Source organism: Tasmannia lanceolata, unplaced genomic scaffold, assembly GCF_043159265.1.
Source record: "Tasmannia lanceolata isolate RefF3 unplaced genomic scaffold, GAP_Taslan_0.1 ptg000002l, whole genome shotgun sequence".
NCBI classification, from domain to species: domain Eukaryota; kingdom Viridiplantae; phylum Streptophyta; class Magnoliopsida; order Canellales; family Winteraceae; genus Tasmannia; species Tasmannia lanceolata.
The window spans coordinates 46,297,919-46,320,056 of NW_027518679.1; the positions used below are offsets into that span (position 1 = coordinate 46,297,919).

The 22,138-nt window shown below is 37.2% G+C and overlaps 1 protein-coding gene across 1 annotated transcript; it reads left to right on the forward strand.

Annotated features, from left to right (window-relative positions):
• The first annotated feature begins 765 nt into the window (after positions 1-765).
• LOC143875686 (sphingoid long-chain bases kinase 1-like) lies at positions 766-20,142 on the forward strand. Its single transcript, XM_077377291.1, has 9 exons — positions 766-974; positions 7,507-8,061; positions 8,174-8,542; positions 10,407-10,500; positions 10,586-10,623; positions 12,079-12,225; positions 15,595-15,700; positions 17,702-18,654; positions 19,608-20,142. The coding sequence occupies exons 2-9, from the start codon at positions 7,648-7,650 to the stop codon at positions 19,755-19,757; spliced, it is 2,271 nt and encodes a 756-aa protein (XP_077233406.1). The 5' UTR covers positions 766-974; positions 7,507-7,647; the 3' UTR covers positions 19,758-20,142.
• The last annotated feature ends 1,996 nt before the right edge of the window (positions 20,143-22,138 follow it).

Here is a 22,138-nt window from a genome sequence, read left to right on the forward strand (position 1 = left end):
GAGTAATTACTTGGTGGAAATATCTACTTCATTGGAAAGGCTCCCAGTTCGAATTCGGAGCAAAGTCGGCCTTTATAATCTGGAATCCCCATGCCAACATCACCCTTCATCTAAATTAGTGGTTGAGTTCTTTTCAAGAAGGGGTATGATGTAGGTGCATCTCGAAATATCATGGGGATCAACGGCCAATATTGTCAGATTTTTTATCGATCTATCCGGGACCTTGGATCATCCATCCCACGATCAATAGGGTTGTTTGGTGCTGGAGTCAAAAGTTTAAAGGAAAGAATTTTCCTTGTAAAATGAGTCTTCTAACGTTTGGTGTAACAAATCCTTGCGATTTCTTTCAACGTGGACTATGTATTGAACACTCGGCCAATAGTGAGGCAGAAAAATTCTGACTGCTTCGATTGACTTACAAATGGCAGCATGGACGGTAGAGATGCCCCGGATCCACCCTCGTGGAACTTTTTTTTTGAATAAAACCAATGTAGAACATGTCGATAAATTCGCACCCCATGTAGGATTATTCGCACTACTTGTAACGTGATTTGACGTAAAAAACGTTAAAGTCTTCCACAATTCACGTTGACAGGCGTCCGAATTATCCTACTGGGGGTGCGAATTTATCATCTCCCGAACTAAATCATCATTTATCTCAAGCTCGAGTCATAAATCGTGTCGGACGAACTGGACAGACTGTAATTTATTACCAAATAAATCCCATCCCAGAAATCAATTTCAAAATTTACACTTCAATCTCTCTCTCTAAAAAAAAAATAGATTATTGAAAAAGAGGGAAACGGAGAAAAGCACAAATAATCCATTTCTCATGCCTTTTGGCTTTTCCATTTTTTTTTTCTCTCTGTCCATTTTCCTCTATCAAACCTAGGGTTTTTTGTTCTCAAGGCGATCCGGATTTTCCGTTTTGCAAAATTGATGAGCTAGAAAAAGGATCGGATCAGCGTTCTCAGGTTTGTTTTCTTCTTTGCTGATTTTCATTTTCCAATTTTTTTTTTTGATTTGTGAATTGTTCAGAATTCCGATTTTTTCTCTCGTGTTTTCTATTTTATTCGTTGTTCAATTCAAGTTGTTACTGAGATAATTAGCTTATTTTATGTTGTTTTTGTTACGGTTACACGAGATCTGGATTGATCGTTGTTGATGGAATTGTTATTAGTTCAATTTAAAGTTAATACCTTTGATTTTGTTCTAAATTCTTTCTTTCCATGCTCTTTGTCTTTCATAACTTCATTTTTTTTTATCTTCATCTCATGTTTCTCAGATTGTTGTTATTTGTTTGTGTGATGTGGTTTTATTAGCTGAATTATTTGTTTGTTAATATAACGCTGGACTTAATCAAACAGTCTTAAATTGTATTTTCTATCATTTGATTTATAAATGAAATATTCTGTTTGTGTGATGTGGTTTTGAATTTGAGACGTCAATCCAATTGTTGCGGACGTAGGGAACAAATGTACCTTTGATAGTTCATCTGAAATTTAAATTTTTTAAAGCTTTTAGTATCATGGAAAGTGGAAATAATCTGGTCTTGTGGAAGAAATAGTAGCTGTTTAGAGATGGCTACTGGTATGAGAAATCAAAGAGGATATTAACAAGTTTCCAGTGTAAGAAAATGGAGAGCTTCTATTAACGTAACAAATGGTAATGGGCGGGGACTTGTATCGGGTGGTGAAATGAAGCAATGAAGATTCGGGATGGATAGCATCATACTTTTAAAAGTCGCCCGTGTCATCGAGGACTCCCTCGAGTCGACTCCCCGTTCCCTTGGCCGCATTCCATGCTCTCTCATCGTGTTCCACCTTTTGTCACCGCATTCCGCATTTTGTCATTGCGTTCCTTGTTTTGCCCTATAGAGTCAGTAAAAACTCCTTTGACTCATGATCACGTCTACCGAGTACCCAGCTGCGTCAGCTGCATCAACTGCGTTCTTGGCCGCGTCCGCACCGAGTCGACAAGGATTTTTCTTGGTCGCATTTTGACCTGCATTTGCGTTTTTAAACACTGGATAGTTTTGTTTCAAAAATACCTCAGCTTCACCATTAGCCCATAAATGCTCATAACCTCTTACATTCAAATCAACTGGAATAATTGCACAAACTGGGATTCACAACTCTTTCCATCCATTGAGTGCAGTGAAAGACAGACATAGGGCATCTGAGCTCAAGTTCAAATAGGAAATCTGAGGTAGAGTTTTTATATAGGGCATCTCCTATGTTGTTTGACTAATCCAACCCATTAATTCCATAGAACCTCACATAGATAGGTTGTTTCGAACAAACCATCCTCATAGGATCATCCTAACTGTTCGATCTGTAGAGGCACAAAATGGACCATTTTGTAGACGTCCATTTTAAACCTCCACAAATCAACACTTACGATGATCCTATGGAGATGATTTCTTAGCGACACCCTATCTATGTTAGGTCCTATAGAATCAATATCTAATATAACCCAAACAACACACTATTTAAAAACTCTAGCTCAGAAATTCTATCTGAGCTTGAGCTTATATATATATATATATATTCTTCTTTTAAGATGCGGCCCTAACTCTCCCATTTACCTGTAAGTATAAGGGATGACACAACTATTCTCCCTGTGCTGCCTAATTATTTCACCACCTGGGGTGAAGAGGTTTTTGGTAATTCAAAGAAAGGAATGCTTTGAGCCAAATTGGAACTACTTTCAAAGTGTCGAGGGTTAGGAGTAATGCGCAACCCTTATTCTTGTGCCTCTAAGTAATGAATCAAACTTGGGCATGAATGTCTATACCTAGAAGAAAGTTTTGGATTTCAGGGTGAGTTGGTTTGCAACGGGAGATCATACTACCACTTTCTTACATTAGATTGCAATGGCCTGGAGCAGAAATAAACCTCTTCATTAGATCATTATTTACAGGTCTAAGTATTGTATTGGAGCTATCATTTGATATTTTAAGGAGCTTCAAAAATTTGAATTGTGGCCTTGCCCTTGGATTGTTGGGAATTTGCCTTGTCTCTCAGTAGGGATGAAGTCTTGCTGGAGTTTCCTTTCTTTGATGTGGAAATGAAAGCTGCAGAGTTAGGGCCTCTTTGAATGCTGCCAAAGCTGGTCCATATTTGGAAGCAAGATTTTTTAAGTTAATCTTATTTACAAATGGGATTACATTTGAAGAATTGTCTTCCACTACCAATATCCCTTTCATCTCATCAATAAAAGTACTTTTCTCATGTTTAGTTATATATTAATGAGGATTTGCCAGGGATCATCGCAGAAGGCATTTCATTGGCCAGATGTTGCATGAGAGAGCAGCCACATAGGCTTACTTTCAATAGTTTTTTTCTTATTCATGTAATTCATTTGAGGTGGCTGCTCTATCATGCAACACCTTGCCCACGAAATGCCTTCTGCGATGGTCCCTATCAAATCCCATATTAATGTACCTGCATCTGAAACGCCCTAGCTCTCGGGATTTCTTTTTTTTCCATTAGCCCTAATTGGGCGTAGTCGGGATATTTAATAATTTCTAGGGGGCAATTAAGTTAATTCGCTCTAATCTAGGGTAAACAGCTATAAAAACTCACTTGTTCCCATAACTCATTACTTTTTCTCCAGAGAAAACCCTTGAGAGAGAGAGAGGGTGGAAGGAGAAACCCTAGAAGAGGGAATTTTTGTTGAAGGAGGAACCTTGCGTGGAGAAATAGATCTTCAAGGTAAGAGGGTTCATTAATCTTTACTCTAAGCAATAGAAAGTTGTTTTAAATAGATTTCAAAACTGATTATGGGTATTTACGTTCCATATCATGTGTTCGTCAAGGGCCGATGTCCGAGGAGATTTCGGTAAGATGTTGGGTTCGTGGGGTTCCTTTCAATCACAAAAATTTCCGGCGAATCCGTATTAATTACTCTATTTGATATGAGAGAACCTTGGAGGATTAAAGTTTTAGATTTTAGGGTGTTTTGATAATTAACCAAAATATAATATTCGAGTTTTAATTGAAAAATAACGTAAAAGGGTAAGAATTTGCGATCCGGGGAGAAAAGCCAGATCCGCAGGCACGGTCGACCGCAGGACCGGTGCCTGATAACAGGCATTTCCTAAGATGTCCCGGTGGTTGGTTGGAGACTTATTTTTCCCTGATTTATGGTTAATCCTAGGAACTCGATATTAGGTTGTTTTAATACCGCATTCTTTTTGGATAGGAGTCATAGGACGACTACATTTTTTGAAATTCCTCATTGACCAGTATTAGGTGCTTTCTGTGTTCTTCTCTTTTTTCAGAGTACAATAGGACATCATCTATGTATATTAGACAATAGTCTATATGGCTTCTGAATATATTATCCATCCGCCTTCGAAATATTTGTGGAGCATTGCACAACCCAAATGGCATTACTAACCATTCATAATGCTCTTATGAATCACTAAATATTGTGTAAGGGATGCTTTTTTCATCCATTTTGATTTGCCAATAGCCTGACTTGCAGTCAAACTTTGAAAAGAATTGAGCATTCTGGATACAATTAATTAATACCTCTTTGTTCGGTATTTTGTAGACCTCATACTAGGGAATAATTTCTTTCCACAAAAAGAATGTATACCATTGGCCCAATACAAAGACCACATCACGATTGGAAATCCTGTATTACGTGTTGAGAAATTGAAAGAAGCATTCTACAAATTCCATCCTGGGTTTCAACCAATCACACTCTCTACAGAACCGCCAGATATCATACCATTGGAAAGGATGTACAACAGCTGCAGGATATGATCCTGAAGACCCTAGAGTGTTATGGAAAATCTTAGCGATAGAGGGAAGACAAAAAAGAGAAGGCCAAGATAGCCTATCAAAGGAAGACCCTAGATTGTTAAGGGAAATCCTTGAGGATTGCTAGGAAAGACAAAAAAGAGAGGGCCAAGTACACAGGATATGATTTTGCCCTTGTTAGAGCCCATCGAAATGTCTTTGTTTGTGTTTGAGACGTTGGATCCGAGGCGAGAGAGAGAGAGAGAGAGAGAGAGAGGGAGAGGGAGAGGGAGAGGGAGAGGGAGAGGGAGAGAGAGAGAGAGAGAGAGAGAGAGAGAGAGAGAGAGAGAGAGAGAGAGAGAGAGAGAGAGAGAGAGACGTATCTACGTCTTTTTACCCGTGAGAATGACGCAAACATGTGGCATCTCACACTTTTGGTTGTGTCTTATGCAGGCAGATCCATGGCAGATTTTGCCTAGTCCCTAAGTATACTTGACACATGCTTGAGTAGTTGTGTGTGTAATTGAGCGAAGGATGCCTAATGCTTGAACTGACAGCCTAGGTTTGTGTTTGAAATGCCATTGAAAATGTGATTTAAGATTATTTAAAAGCCATTTATAATATTGATGCTTAATATAGAATGTCAAACCTTATCAAAACTTGTTACCTGTATGGCATGTTTGAGTTTTTTCTGTTTAGCTTGAGTTCAATGCGATATTGCGATAAAAAGGGCCTAACTTGCGTGTTTTCGGCTGGGTTGGGATTCTACTTGTTTGTTTTGACCGATCTGGTTTCAGAGATTTTTGACCAATACATTCCAGGATTTAGCAGTACATCTCTGCATCTTATCAATATCGCTCAGTGTCAAAAGCCCTTTTTAGTTTTTACCAAGAATTGTGAAAAGCCCAATCTTAAATCACCTAAATGGCAAGTGCAAAATTTGAATTTGCATCAGTTGACTATCCCATGAGTCATATTTGGGTGGATTCAATTCTAGCCTTTGCCATAATGAATCGATCCGACGGTGCTGCTATCCTATATTGTTGCAAATTTTCCTTTCCATTTCAGTGAGAGTGTGCTGAAAACAGCTCTCTGGATGCTGCTATATTCAGCAGTTGCATATGTAGAAGGAAGCTTGTTGAGGTAAAGTTAAAACACATGTCATTAATTGATGACACTAAGATTGCATTGGTAGGCAATTTGTATTTGATCTGTTAATAGCAGAAAGTGGTGGTTTATCTGTTTCCTTTTTTCTTTCTATTTTGTTTTTATGTTTCCATTACTTTTTTTCCTGGCTATTATTCAACATTTATTTCTCCCCACTTTGACGATTTTTACTTTTTAGTTTATTGATTTTGCATCACATATGCAGGTTTCTGTGCTGCTATATACCAATCCCCTTTTCATATTATTAGAAACTAAGGATAGTTGTTATTCTTTCCAGCTAACAACAGCGTGCTGGCTGTGCAGTACTATTATTTAAACTATGGGCAATTTAGATAATATTACTCAGCATTCTTATTCTTTAGCACTTCATTTTGATTTTTACTTCCAGTAACTTTAGATTCCTTTTTTATTCTTGGCTTGTACTTCTTACTTTTTATAAGCGTGTTTATCAGGGAGTACTAGTAGGTTCTTTCTGTTAAATCTTCAGCCTCAGGTCAATTTCTCCTTCTAGCTCCTGACTTTTTATCTCTTTGCATCATTGTCTGTTCTTGCCTCTGTGTAGATTCGAATTACTTACAATACAGAACTTAATATGTATTTGGTGTGGATTCAGTCAATATAGATGTCCAATGTCAGTGATCTATAGTATAGTCCTCTCACCCGAAGAAGGAACACACTATGTAGCGGGCAGAATCCTCTCCTTCAAAGCATCTATAGTAGAGTCCCTACGCCTGTGAGAAGCTAATGACTAATTCTGGTTAAATAAAACATTAATCATGGCATGATAAGAACTTAATAACTGGAGAGACTACCAAATCTTGTTAAAGTCTATCCTCCTCCTTTGGAGGACTTAACTCTGTTTACCTCTTGCCAAAATCTTATTGGGAAGACTCCTCAGTTTCTTGGATAAATTTGCCTAAGAAATTGCTTTTAGATGGAGGCATATAATAAAAGAGTTTCCTACATCTTGATGGTTATCTGTTCTGTCCTTTCTGCACATGGCGGAATAGAATTTGCACTTGTTAAAGAGCTCTCTGTCATGATATCCCGATACTTGTCTAGGCCCAATGTGTTGTGTCCTCAACGATACATTACCAATGCTCATACCAGATATTTCATGAATACTTGTTGGTCAAAATGGTGATCATGTTGCAAACATATTTCTCTCTCCGAATTAACCATCATTCATTTTGATTGTTAGTGTCACGTTTGAAGTTATAATTTCGAGTATGCGAGTATCATAAATTGTATTTTCTATATAATATTAATTGTATTTTTTAAGTTAAATCTAGTTAACTTTTATGATAGTTTATTATTACACGTCTTATGCTTATGTCATGTGATGGGATACCCATTATCCATATCCGTGTCCTACATTTTCGAAAATGCCGGATCATACCTCTGCTCTCATGTCCATCCGTGTCCAAGTCTGTACCTGAGTATCATAGTCTTTGTCGATATGTGTCTGTTGTTTTTTATTTCTCAGCTTATCGTTTATTGTTTTTCCTCTAATTGCCATTGCATTCCAAAAGAAATTGTGCGCTTACATATTGGATATCTTTAATTCTAGTTTTTTTGTATTATACAGGCTTTACTATTATGCTGGATTTTTCTCTCCGGACCTGTGGAGCCATCTACTTTACAGCTTATACGAGGTTGATGTTGTGATTTAGCCTTTGTGGTTTGTACTCAACTACTCATCATTTGATGGTTTGGCTGTTAGACAGAGATGCCGAAGCCCCAAAATGTTAATTCCTTGAGAGTGTTGCCGCAACAGCCTCCTCGTAGTTTGAGCAGTAGATGTTCTCAAATAGCAACTGGTCAGCACACCTCTCCAACAGTATTTCCAGAAAAAAGTGGCAAGGTAAAATCCTCAAGAAAAAATGTGGTCAATGTTGCCAATGAAGATTCAGAAAAAATAAAGGTACATGAGCACAGGATTGACATAGGAGATGAGAAGTCTGATTTATTAGGATATGAAGTGTTCTCTGGTAAGCTGGTTCTGGATAAGAGAACCACCAGTACAGGCACTGATGTGAAAACCCTAACTGAAACTAAAAACCAAGATGGGGTTGATGCAAAACTTACAAGCAAAGCATTTATTTGGGGGTCTCATATGCTACATCTTGAGGACGTGATTTCCGTAAGTTCTTTGCAGAAGACCAATGTAACTTGTTTCTTGAAGTTGGGTTTATAGATTATCTTGTTTCTTGTTAAGTTGAACAGGCATCATTATCCCGTTATGACTTTGGCAGGTGTCATACAATGCTGGTGTCAGATATTTTACCGTGCATTCGTACCCAATAAGACGAAGATCATGTGGCTTTTCTTGTTTTTTGAAGCCTCAAAGAAGGCTAAAGGACTTCCGTTTTTTGGCTTCTGGTTCAGAGGAAGCCCTTCAATGGGTTAGTGGCTTTGCAGATCAGCAGTGCTTCGTGAATTGTTTACCTCATCCCTTAGCATCTTCTAAAAAGCAAGGCCCTAACATAGTAGTGAGTGATTTTCTGCCTGAACAACGTATCAAATGTAAAAGTCCACCAACAATGCTTGTGATACTAAATCCACGTTCTGGACGTGGTCGTTCGACTAAAGTTTTTCAAGGCAAAGTGGAACCGATATTTAAGGTTTGTTGCATTTTGGCGATGTCCACTTCAATGATATTTGCTTTTTAATTGTTCCTCATGCCTGCATATCCTAGTGACTGCACTCTGGATCATGAACTATATCCATGATTGGAGGAGCATGCATCTGTTAATCCAATCATTACTTTCTCACTTTGCGATTTTCATGAAGGCCCCTCACTTAACTGCCTTTTCTTTTAATTTCATTTTATCTAGAGGAATTTTGTGCCTTAACATATATGAAAAATTGCACCATAGCGGCTACTACTTTTGGGATCTATTTCTTGTTTTCTGGTCCAGCCTCCATTAATTTCATATAGCATACTATTCAACTCGACTCAAATCAACTAAGCCTTTATCCCAAACTAGTTGGGGTCGGCATATGGTCACAAAATCAATCCGTTGAAGAAGTCAGATAACTCGGTGATCATTTGGCTGCTGAAAATGGGATCTATCGAGGAAAGAATGCATATTAAAAGTTCTAGAATTGTACCTATCCAATACAACAAAGAAGAGAATATTCCATAAAATTTTGTAGATCAATCAACATGAAGTGCTGGCATTTAAATTATTCATAGATCCTTACACGGATGAACTATCCGAGTTTGTTCATTAGTTTTTGTTAAGAACCCTTATATGGTGTTCGTAACCTTTTGAATTCCGTTGTTTGATGTCCATCATTGTTTTCCCTCTTTTTTTCATGAATAGGTTGCCATTCTTTCTGATCATGCAATCTTAGATCCTTCTGGCTATAAATGGCTTATTCCCCCCCCCCCCCCCCTGTTTATTAGTGCTTTTTTCTGCTCCAGCTCTGGTTCTTTCATTCTCCCCCACTTCCGTCCTGCTGTTTCTTATAGCAAAGGCACCGTCTAACGATTAGAATGCTAGGAATTTTCCAATATCTACTCACCCACTTAGTCTTCTTATCAGGTGCTGGTAATCAGGGTCACACTTTTCTCTTGGAACCATTTTATATCTAACTTCACTCAAATTTCAACAATTTCTACCCATTACAAAAATAAATTCAACTATTTATACTAAGAAACATGAACTTGGTCTTATGAAACACCATTATCTCTTACTAAGTGGTATACTCACGCAGGGACACGCAAATACACACACACAGAGAGAGAGAGAGAGAGAGAGAGAGAGAGAGAGAGAGAGAGAGAGAGAGAGAGAGAGAGAGAGAGAGAGAGATGTTTGTGCGCATATAAGCTTATATGCACTCGAGCACCAAAAACAGTGTGAGCCCACATTTTTAAGTGATCCAAAGCATTCATTTGAACGGCCTAAAGAACATAGGTTGTGTACCAAAAATCAGCTCCTATCGGTCACCCTAACCCATCCATTTGTGGAGTTTTAAATGGACAGATTTGTAGAGAAACAGTATCTGTCCATTTTTACCTCCACAAATGGATGGGTTAGGGATGTTCCATAGGAATTAGGAGCTGATTTTTGGTACACACCCTATCTATGTAAGGGCCTTTCAAATGAATGCTTTGGATCACTTCAAAAATGTGGGCACACATTGTTTTTGGCGCTCGAGCGCATATATAAGGTTATATGTGCTCGAGGGCACAAACATTTTTATCATATATATATATATATATATATATATATATATATATATATATCTGTGTGTAGTGGACTAATATTTGCACGACCAAATTTTGATAATAGGACGAATCACCTGGCTTTACACTTCTGTAATTGGATGCTGAGAGATTTCACACACACAATCTGTTTTTTCATGGAAATGGAAAAGAGTTTCAATCTGTGTATTCTTTGCAAACAAACTTTTTTTGTTTACAGGATTTGCAATCATTTTAATATTGATATTTACTTTAGTGTTGCAAACTGGTAACAGCTTGCAGGGTTCAAGATGGAAGTAGTCAAAACAGAATCTGCTGGTCATGCAAGGACCCTTGCTTCTAGTGTTGACTTCAGTAGATGCCCAGATGGTAGTACTTATTCGAAATATATACTTTTTGTTTCTCTTTGCTAATTTGTTATCCTTACAGTAATCTTTCTTTAATATTTTTACAGGAATTATATGCGTCGGGGGTGATGGAATCGTAAATGAGGTTAGTCATATTCTCAGTCCTAGTTATCTTATCTCTCCTAGTAGTAAACTCTTGTGTCATTTCTGTTTAGCCTTTTCTTTTTTATGTCAGATTGTTTCCCAAGCTGACACGCTATCTGGTTAAGGTTTCTTTTTCTTTTTCCCTAAATTTAGGTGTGAAGAGTAATATGTGGTTGCACTGTTTGTTATGCTCTTCTTGAAGAAAAAAGATTGATATTTACTAGGAATTTAGTACAGTTTTCTGTTCTCTTTTTCCTTTTCCCTAAAGTTAGGTGAGAAGAGTAATACACACTTGCATTGTTTGCTATGCTCTTAGTGAATAAAAAAGATTGATATTTACAAGGAATTTAGCACATATATACAATTGATGTACACGATCATAACCACATGGGAAAACAAGACATGGTTTCTTCCATCATTAGCCGAAACCTGAATCTAATAGTATGACTGAAAGGTCGCAACATTAAAGAGAAGATGAAGATAGTTAATGGCAGAGAGGATAAGAAACAATAACATTTGAAGTGGTAGGGTGTGGGAGGGTAATTGTATAAAAGCTCTCTCTTTTTAATTTGGCTTTTGCTTTTGAACTATAACGATTTCATTAAAAGTAATAAAATGATACAAGCAAGATGACCAAGATGGTCATCATACACAACAAATTCAAAAGACAAAAGCGACCTCACCAACTAATGACAAAATTACCAAGAAAAGTGATTCCTCCCAGCCAAACTCTCATGATCCACACTCAGCTTAGCTAAAACATCCGTATCTGGTTTATCCTTTATGAGGACAAGATGAAGCGAGATGACTGTTAGCCCGGAGAGGTCAATAAGTCCGAAGTAGCACAAATGAGGTTACAGACTTGTTAGCCCGGAGAGGTCAATAAGTCCGTGCTCATATTGAGACATGTGTAATATCTGTATTCGCATCCCTTTTTTTATTTTTTGTTTTGTTTGAGAACAGCAGCTCGTTCCGTTTGTATGGGCTTCCTCATCTCTCTTCCATAAAGTTTCTGTTCTTGCTCAAGAAAAGAGAGTCATTTGTTTTGCAGCAGATGGGAACTGCATGCACATAGAGGTTGTCCACGACGAGGTTAGGGTTGAGAAGAGGAAGGAAAATGGTTTGTTTTTGGATGAGGAAAATGATCAAAGGAGCATTCGTTATTAAAACAGCTACATATGAATTTCAAAGAATTCATTAAAAGCGAGGAGGTGGTTGATTACAATCCAATTTGTATAACAATCATTCATTGTTCATTTGAACACTATGTTGGTAATTGTCATTAATCATGTTATCTTTGTTTTGTTTGTGTCGTGAATCCCAAAATATTTCTCATAGTTGATACAATTGTCCAGTGATCTTTTAATATTTAGTGACTTGATTGTGCTGAATCATTCTGTGACTGACTCAATTCAATACTTGTTACAAGTTGTATGTTATCTACGTGATTTTGTAGGTTCTGAATGGTCTACTTAGTAGAAGTAACCAGAAAGAAGCGATTTCAATTCCAATTGGCATTATTCCCGCTGGTTCCGATAATTCACTTGTTTGGACAGTTCTGGGCATTAGAGATCCTGTTTCTGCTGCAATTGCCATTGTGAAGGTAGTTCAGAATTACTTGTAGAGACATGAATGATTTTAGTCATTTTTTTACTGTCGAAACAGTGTTTCTGCTCTATATCTGTTATAAGAATGCAATGCAACTCCATTTCTTTGAACTTGTGAGATGTACTCATTCTTTAGCTTCTAAGCTATTGTCTCTCAAATCATTAAGCATATTCATTCACATTTATTTAATTCTTCATGACAGCGCATAAGCAATTGTTCTTATTTTTATTTTTATGTAAAGAAATGTATGTGTGTTTATAATATGTTGATACAACACATTTTAAAGGGAATGCAAATATCAAGGAGAACACACAACACAACACACACACACACACACACACACACACACACACACACACACGTGATGGAACACAACATCAATAGGTAGGTTGTGCCCGTAAAATCATTTCCATAGGCTGATCCTAGCCCTCCAATCTATAGAGGTTTCCATAATTAAAAAAGCATAAAGGAGGGGGGTAGGATTGAAATTATATGGCTTTAATGGGTGCCTTTGTTAAAAAGCATAAAGGAGGGGGTAGGATTGAAAATATGTGGGTTGAATGGGTGCCTTTGTTAAAAAAAGTCAAAAAAAGTGATGTGTAATTCTCATAGAATTTTGGGAGAAATTCAAATAATTCTCTCATTTTCTCTTCTGCTATATATATATATATATATATATATATATATATATATATATATATTATGTTCATTCACATTTGTTAGAGATGAGATAAGGTAGAGAGGAAGAAGAAGAGGAATGGAGAGGGTGGAGACTCTCCACTGAGGAGCTCCCATGAATATGATGTATATATAGGCCCAAAGTAGGGCAACACAAAGACTACAATACCCCTCAAACTACACATAATGACTAAACTACCCTTCAATACACTTCAACAACATTTATTTACTTTACTTTTTTACTTTTCCATGACAGCAAATAAGCAATTATTCTTGTTTCTATGACACTCCCGGATTCTTGTTGTAGTTGTGTCCCGCGTGAATCCTGTTTATTGGGGCAAATCCAACACATCGTAGCCTCTTTTAAAATGTGAATCATGTATATTTTCCCTTTAGACATGTTTTCTTATTTTTTTACAAAAGCACAACATGTCTTATCTTAATATAAACACTAGCACCTTGACCGTCCACCCTCGAACATTGATCCACTTCCCCTTCTTCTTCTACTCTTGTAATAAAAATTCCAAGGCCTCGACACTCCACCCTCAATTTTTTGATGAACATATATATATATATATATATATATATATATATATATATATATGAGGAAAATGTTGTTGAGCTTAAGCTCACCAAACTTATGGTGAGCTTAAGCGCCCAATCACATTGGGGCCTACTTTGTTAGGATGATCCAAAGCATTCATTTGAAAGGCCCTTACATAGATGGGGTGTGTACCAAAAATCAGCTCCATAGGATCATCCTAACCCATCCATTTGTGGAGGTCAAAATGGACAGACAATATTTGTCCGCAAATCTGCCCATTTTTGTCCTCCACAAATGGAGGGGTTAGGATAATCCTATGGAGCTGATTTTTGGTACACACCCTATCTATGATAGGGCCTTGCAAATGAATGGTTTGGATCACCACAGAAAATGTGGGACCCATGTGATGGGGCGCTTAAGCTCACCAACACTTTCCTCTATATATATATAGTTAATTTTTTAATTTTTGATATTAATTTTATTTTACAAAATTTACTGAATCCACGAATCCTACTTTTTTGTGTTTGTCAAATCCAACACCTCAAATCCGTCTCAGATCCCGAGTCCGACATGTAAATCCGAATCCATCAACACAGGATATAAGTATTCCTTACACTATTGGATATGTTGTCTCTCTAGGGTAATATATCAAATATTATCAATTATCAAATCTGTCTTACTATTCAAAATAAAAATAAAAATATCAAATCTGTCTTGATACACCGTAATTTGATAAGGAATCTGCTACTTTGTTTGCTTCATTTAATAAGTATGAAATACTAAAAAAAGACACAGCAATGCCTATAGTCTATTCTAGCATCTCCTCAATATTATGTCCCTCTCTTACATGGACTGCAGTATGCTTTGTCACCCTAGCAATCATTGTAGAGGGGCCAGTCCTTTGAAAGTTTATCTATGACGATGCTACAAAAGATCCAAAGATTGATGAGGGCACAAGCCTCAATTTCATTAATCTTTGAGATCTGTTTTAAAAGACATTGGGTTAAGTGTTGAGTCGATCGATTCAGCCCCGTTTTGGTTCTGTTGAGATTTAAACTTTGCCTGATTCAGTCAAAAACTTGGTGGGCCAGTCATTGACTCAGTCAAGTCAACCTGTTTTTTCCTTGGGCGAGTGTGTGATATGGTACATGTTGCTTTGAATAGAAAATGTTTATTGGATGTCGGATACTTAGTTTTGAATCATCATGACAGAGTCTGTGTCATGATTTTGAACAACATATATCATATATCATGAGTTTACTTCTCAAAAATCTTTTTCTACATACTGATTTACATGGTGCTCGTATCAGCAATTGCCAACCAGTACTGTGGGGTTTCTTCTTTTCCACTACTTAAAGCTATTGTTTCTTTAAAAAAATAGTGGATTTTGATGTTATGTATCAGATATGGATCTGCAACCTACTCTGGAAGTGATTGAATTTGTACTTAAATCTTTTCTGCTAGCTTTCATATTTTATTTTACATTTGATTAACTGTATTGTAGATCTTCATTGTGCCCGTTTTTGGGCTCTATCTAGATATACAATATTTTGAATCTAATTTTTTTTCGTAGGCCCATTATTTATGTCGGATGATTTTATGTATCTCTTATGAATCTTGGAGCATACGGGGTAAACTCGTAGTATGTAACACTTTTCGTGAAATGTAGTTGTCTATAATATGCTTATCATCAATGCTAACTCAAAGAAGTAACTACAACAGATTGATGAATTTTGAGCATCCTTCTTTTAATTCAAGATTATAACTTTGCAATGTCATTGCTTAAGATAGAATGAAGCAACCAACTCCCGGTTTTGTTCTTAGTTGGGCTTGCCTACAACAATTTTAATTTTTTTCTACGTGGCAACAATTTTAGTTAATTTAATAATAAAGATATGTATATTGTCATGAACCATTAAAAATGCAATTTACCTTTATTTTTCCTTGAATTTTTTTTTTCAAGCAGTGAAAAGAATTGTGTACATTAGTTCTTGTTATGAACTTTTCATTTAAATATTGTCTAAGTTGGTGAATGCACTTATGGTACCAAGCTGGTTCAGTTCATCACTCTGATTTGAAATTTTGTTATGCCTTTGGGTTTTCTATTCTTTTTTATGCTTTTGTGTTTTTTGTTGGCCACAGGGGGGTCTCACAGCTACAGATGTTTTTGCCGTTGAATGGATTCAAAATGGTCTTATTCGCTATCAGTATGGAATGACGGTTTCATATTTTGGTTTTGTTAGTGATGGCAAGTTTCCATACTTTTCATCACTTGATTTTGCCACTGCTTTGATTATTCCTGTTAAGCATTTTACTTCAATTCCAGAATCACGTGCTACTGAATTAGAAATCACAAATCGTTTTGAGGCATATTATGCTACTCCCTTATTAGTTGTATTTTTGTTTAACTGTATAAGGATTAAAAGGGAATGTGAACACATTTTTTGATACTCGTGATAAGCAATGGAGCTATGAGCACATTATCATGAGGGAGGATGCTTGCGTCTCCTCGTACGGCATCCTATCATGTCATTCTGCCATTGAGTCCACCTGCGGATTGGCCGCAAGGTCTAATGAGTTATAGTAATGATTTATCGCATGTTTATCAATGCTTTCTCTGGAAGAATGCACGATTGATTTTAATGGAGTTTGCAGTTCATTGCTGTACTGTGGTATTTAAAAGTGTTTACTTCAGCTGATATTTTTACTGCATATATTTATACATGTATGTTGGTGCTTAGGCCTTAGTGGTAGGATTTTTCTATCAAGGTGCCACTCCCACTCTTGAATCTCTCACCCACCATGACTTTGACTTTAGATTTTAGAATGACCTTTTGCGTCCATTACATCTTTTCACTACCAGTGAGTCCAGTAAACACATCTCTCTCTTTAGAATGACCTTTTGCTTCCATTACATCTTTTCACTACCAGTGAGTCCAGTAAACACACCTCTCTCATAAACAACACTAAGCTATTGATTATTCTTGGAGTCTTCAAATTTTGGGAATTCTTAATGTGTGTGGACTCGGGCATTAAAGGAGTCAACGTTCTATATACTTTAAAAAAAAATAAAAATGCTTTCATGTATAATAATCAAGATTTCTGAAAATACTCATTTTTATTTGTTCATCATGTTAGTAGATGCTTCTTGACCTGATTCTAACTCTTTTGAGTTCTTTCATCCTGTCCCACATTGTACAAAACTGAGTGTTGGTAATAAGTAGAAGTCAAATATAAAGGGAATCTAAAGGTTTCCATTGTGGTGCTCTTAAATAAAAAACAAGTTACCTATTTGGTGATTTAAGCCATTCATTTTTCTTGGAAAGGTTTGTAAGGCTCTGATGCTATGACTATTGCAACACCTATTGGTGAAGCATTGTTACTAAAAAGCTTGATAGTTCAATTGGCCTGTTACCATCCGATAATTGATGATTCATATCACTTAAAACAGGAGAATATTTGTTTTTCTGCATCAGTAACATGGCTTCCGTATGGCAATTCTATCTAAGAATTCAGTGAACATTTGACCAGCCTTTAGTATATTGTTTTCCTTTCCTAGAAGCTCACTTTTCCTTTATACATATTTATTTGGTTTACTGGATTCCAAAAGGAGTGCTTGTTGAGGTTTGCTTGATTGTAATTATAGTATTGGTTCTCATATTTCATGTTGGCTTACACATTTATGTTGACTACATGCGGTGTCTAACTGTAACTCAAAACATTTGGCCTAGTTAATTCATTTTCTGGTGAAGCTGAGTCAAATGTGAATGCAGCCATTGGGGCTGATGATCTCACTATGTGATGATTCCACGTGCTTAGTTTGGTGGGATGATTTGGTTAATACTGAAAGCCTAAAACTTCCTCACGTTACACATTATATTTTTGGATTATGAGTAGGTTTTCCATGGATGTGTTGATTACAGTTTGATTAAGTTGGAGTTGACGCGAATAAAAGGTCACTAATGGATTGATATGACAGTTTATATTTGTGTGTGAGGTATTTGGCATGATTAGATTTTTTGTAATTCTGATGTACTTTTAGGAGAAATAAGAATAAACGTGTTTGCATTATCCATTTAAAAAAAACATGTTTGCAATATTGTGTACGGTTATACTGCATTTATTAGTGAATGATATAAAGCTAGGTGTTGCATTGCAACTGATATTAATTTGATGTATTATATTGAAGATAGTGATTTCTATCAGTATTAGAAGCTTTAATTTTAATTTTAATTTTTCTATTGAGCAGTACTGGAGCTTTCTGAGAACTATCAGAAACGTTTTGGTCCACTTCGCTATTTGGTGGCTGGTGTCCTCAAATTCTTATGCTTGCCAAAGTACAGTTTTGAGGTGGAATATCTCCCTGTATCAAAGCCAACATCAGACCCTGAAGGAAAGATGGCAACAGATAATGAAACATTTTATTTGTCGGATCTATACCCCGACATTATGAGGAAATCAAACACAGATGGGATTCCAAGAGCTTCGAGTTTATCAAGTATCGACTCAATCATGTCTCCAAGTCGAATGTCCGGAAATTTGGACACGAATTTCAGCACACATGCGAATAGCGAGCCATCGGAGTACGTGCGAGGTCTTGATCCGAAATCAAAACGCCTATCCTCGGGAAGAGGAAATATGGTGGAAGAACCGGATGTTGTTCTTCACCCTCAATTACCTATGTCAACCACCCCAAACTGGCCGAGGACCAGGTCGAGGTCAAGGACAGATAAAGGTTGGACTGGCTTGACAGCTACAAATGATAATAGATCGTCTTGGGGAAACACAGCAATGAATGACAAGGAGGACATTTCATCAACAATGTCCGACCCAGGTCCGATTTGGGATGCCGAACCCAAGTGGGATACTGAGGCCCACTGGGTGGATGAGAACCCCGTTGAGCTTCCAGAGCCGGCTGAAGATATAGAAGTTGGGGTTACTAAGGATGAGAACCCCGTTCAGAAGCATGAAGAGAAATGGGTCGTCAAAAAAGGGCAATTTCTTGGTGTTTTAGTATGCAACCATTCGTGCAAGACCGTTCAGAGTTTGAGTTCTCAGGTGGTTGCACCGAAGGCTGAGCATGATGATGACAGTTTGGACTTACTGTTGGTTCATGGAAGTGGGCGGCTGAGGTTATTGCGATTTCTGTTGCGCCTGCAGTGTGGTCGACACCTTTCACTGCCCTTTGTCGAATATGTTAAGGTATGGTAGTGATGGCTGCTTTCTTTCTCTTCCTTGGGAGTGGGGGGTCGTCATTGACTAAGAAGTGACGGTTAATAACACTTCAAGAAATTTTGCTTGGAAAAGAAATTCATAGTAGACAAACAACCATGCTTTCTACTTTTTGCATAGAAAAAAGTTTGCTTCAAACCAACCGAGAGACCGACCAACTTACAGCTGGAGTTCCTTTTGGATTTTCTCAAGGAAAAACTCATATTTTAAAAATTATATTTGATGTGTTTGTATTTTCTCAAGGGCAAACTCATATTTTGAAACTAATATTTGATACATTTTCCTTTAACATAATTGATAAAATCTGAAGATTGATAAGAAAATGTTGATCCAAAGCACCCGAATACAGAACTTTTGAGAGTTTCGCTGAACATGGCATTGTTGTTCATGCCAATTCTCTTCTATCAATAATTTCAGTAATGGCTAAATCCTTCTCCCATAGTTTATCCAATTGCAATGATTGTTAAACTCACTGTTTGAACACTCTGACAAGGTAAAACAGAGTCAACTCGGGCAAGTCATTGATTGGCACACTCAACTTCTCACTCGGGCAAGTCAAATGAGCTTTTGATTGACTTAGGGTAAATGGGTGAGAATTTGGCCAAAGTAAATGCTACTTGACTCTGGTGCATTCATGATCGACTTGGGGAGTTATTAAACAGTGGTCGAACTATCTACTATCACTTATTATTTTATTGGAACTTCCCTAGTTGAACCATCTACTATCACTTACAGTCTTTTTATTGAAACTTCCGTGCTTCATTTGAAAATATACATTAGTACTGCCATCCTGTTCATCTTTAGATGATTTGCAACATTCATTGGTGGATAACTAGAGCGAAGTTTCCTATAGCAGATAAAGCATAGTTTGGTTTCATCACTCTTAACACATTATTTGATTGAGATCCCCATTGATGGTGCAGGTAAAGTCGGTGAAGCTCAAGGCTGGTAAAGACACTCATGCCGGGTGTGGTGTTGATGGCGAACTACTCAAAATCAATGGGCAAGTAATCACGTCTTTGCTTCCTGAACAGTGCAGATTAATCGGCCGCCCTGCAATTGATCGTGTATAGAGAGACAAACTTACACCCAAGTTCGCATGCTTTTTCAGAGGTTTGTGCTCTGTTTTCACTTCTATCAAATGTTCCAAATTTGGTAGTGAAATCTCAGAGCACTCGCATTTTGAAGCATGATTTTACCGATCTTTTCTTCTTCTTTTTTCCTTTTTTTTTTTTGCTCTTTGTTTTGGCGGTCCCTGTAAAAAATTTGTGCGGTCATGCGGTATTACGAGTTATTCTTTTTCTTCCTTTTATGTGCCCCTATTTTGTAGTGTGTCACTAGCCATTTGCCTGATTTCTCGGACATTTTTTTGGTCTTCTTTGAATTGTTTTGCTAAGATGCATACTCTATTGTAAAGCAATTTTTAGTATTTTATCTCAACTTTCTCTATTCCTTGTATCTGGCAAACTCTGGTCTTTCAATCCTTGCCCATAACACCTGAGTGCCCCATGATTTTTGCATTTCAGTGAGCTGATTGATCTTTTCTTTGCTTAGCCCCCTGTTTGGAATGCAGGAATTTTCTGGAAAAAGCTTCTCGAAAGGAAAAATATTTCTAAATTTTCCTACCGTTTTACGCGAGAACGCAATTCAATTTTTACTTGGAGGGAGCTTTAATTTAGGAAAGAAAAAAAATTATCCATCAGACATGGTTATTTCTATAAACTAGGCACAGATTGGTCATTTTCATCAGGCAAGGGTGTTTTTTAGTGGTGCAATTCGGGAGGGGTTGAAGCCAACTCGAGACTCTAAAACGTCAACCGGAACCACTCGACCCGATTTCCCAATTCGGGTTGAGTCGGGTTGGGTCAATCAACCCGAACCCGACCCAAACCTGAACCCTTTCTACTATTAAGAGGTAGGTTTGTTATTTTCTACGAGACAAGGGTATTTAGGCATTTTTCAATGAGATAATGGTGTTTAATTTTCAATGAGATAGAGGTGTTTTAGTCATTTACTATGAAATAGAAGTATTTTTATACTTTCTTATTATCTGGGTTTTCTTAGGTATTTTTTATTTGAACCAATGGCAGCTCATTTATTTAAGACTTCATGCTCGGGCAGCATATAATTTCTCATATTTTATTTAGGGAAATGATATCAGCACAACCATATTTTGATATTTCCACCAACGCATCTTGTCTTTTGGCAGTTAAAGGTTATTAAAGCTCCCAGAAATCTCTCACGAGCCCATCAAAAACAGAAATGACAAGCTAGGTCTGTGCGATTATTAAAACATGGTTGTGTTGATATCATTTCCCTTTATTTATATTATATGACGAAAGGGAATTGTGGCCATTGAAAATGATAAAGCAATGGTCCGTATTCAAGGGAATTACATTATTACTTAGGCCCAGCTTGGATTGTAAGAAATACATGTCTGATGGATAATTCTTTTTCTTTCGTAAATTAAAGCTCCCTCCAAGTAAAAATTGAATAGCGATCGGTTCGGCCAAAATCGGGTAGACTCAAAATGGCAATCTAATAGGAAATGCTCAAAATTGTAAAAGAAATTGGGTGGCCTCAGCCATGATTTTAAATTTCGGGTTTCGGTCAAAATCGGGTAGACTCAAAATGGTACTAAATTTCGATCGGGTTTCGGCCTAAAAACTCGATTTTTTTTCCATTATTTAATACTTTCCCGGTAATTTTGGCCAAAATTTGGTATGATATAAAATATTATTTTACAATTTCTGTTTCGGTCGGTGAGGACCGAAACGCTCTCCGTAACCGAAATTTGAAACCATATCCTTACTCTTTTCCCTGTCTACAAAACGAAATGGTTTGCGCCCCCTACAATGAACTCGTTTCTTCTTCTTCGTCTTCATCTATTCTTTGCTTCTTCATTTCAAAGAACTTAATTTCAGCTAATCTGCCTTCCTCTACTTTCAGATATTTGCCCGACCCTCTTTTGCTTCATTCATCTTAAAACTTAGGGAAAAATACACTTTGACCCCCCTGTGGTTTCTGACACATTCATTGTTTGGATGATCCAAAGCGTTCATTTGATGGGCCCTGACATAGATAGGGTGTGCCCCAAAAATCAGCTCCATCAGATCAACCTAACCCTTCAATCTATGGACAAACCGTCAACTGAGGGGGGGGCCTACTTGTAACTTTCTAAGCATTAGGGGTTAAGTTGAATGTGTCAGAAACCGCAGGGGGTCTAACTGTATTTTTCCCTAAAACTTATTTCTAACTAGTGAAATACCTCGAGAGCATAGAAAGTTGGGGATACATCAGCAGCTTTTATATTGCAGAGGTCCAATTTTTGTGGAGGAAATTCCTGTTCCTTTTGTGGGTTTACATGGATTAGAGGTGTTGTATCTTTCTCAAACAACATGCCTGGAACTATTCCTTTGGGCTTGGGATCGGTTTGGGAAAGCACATATCTTTC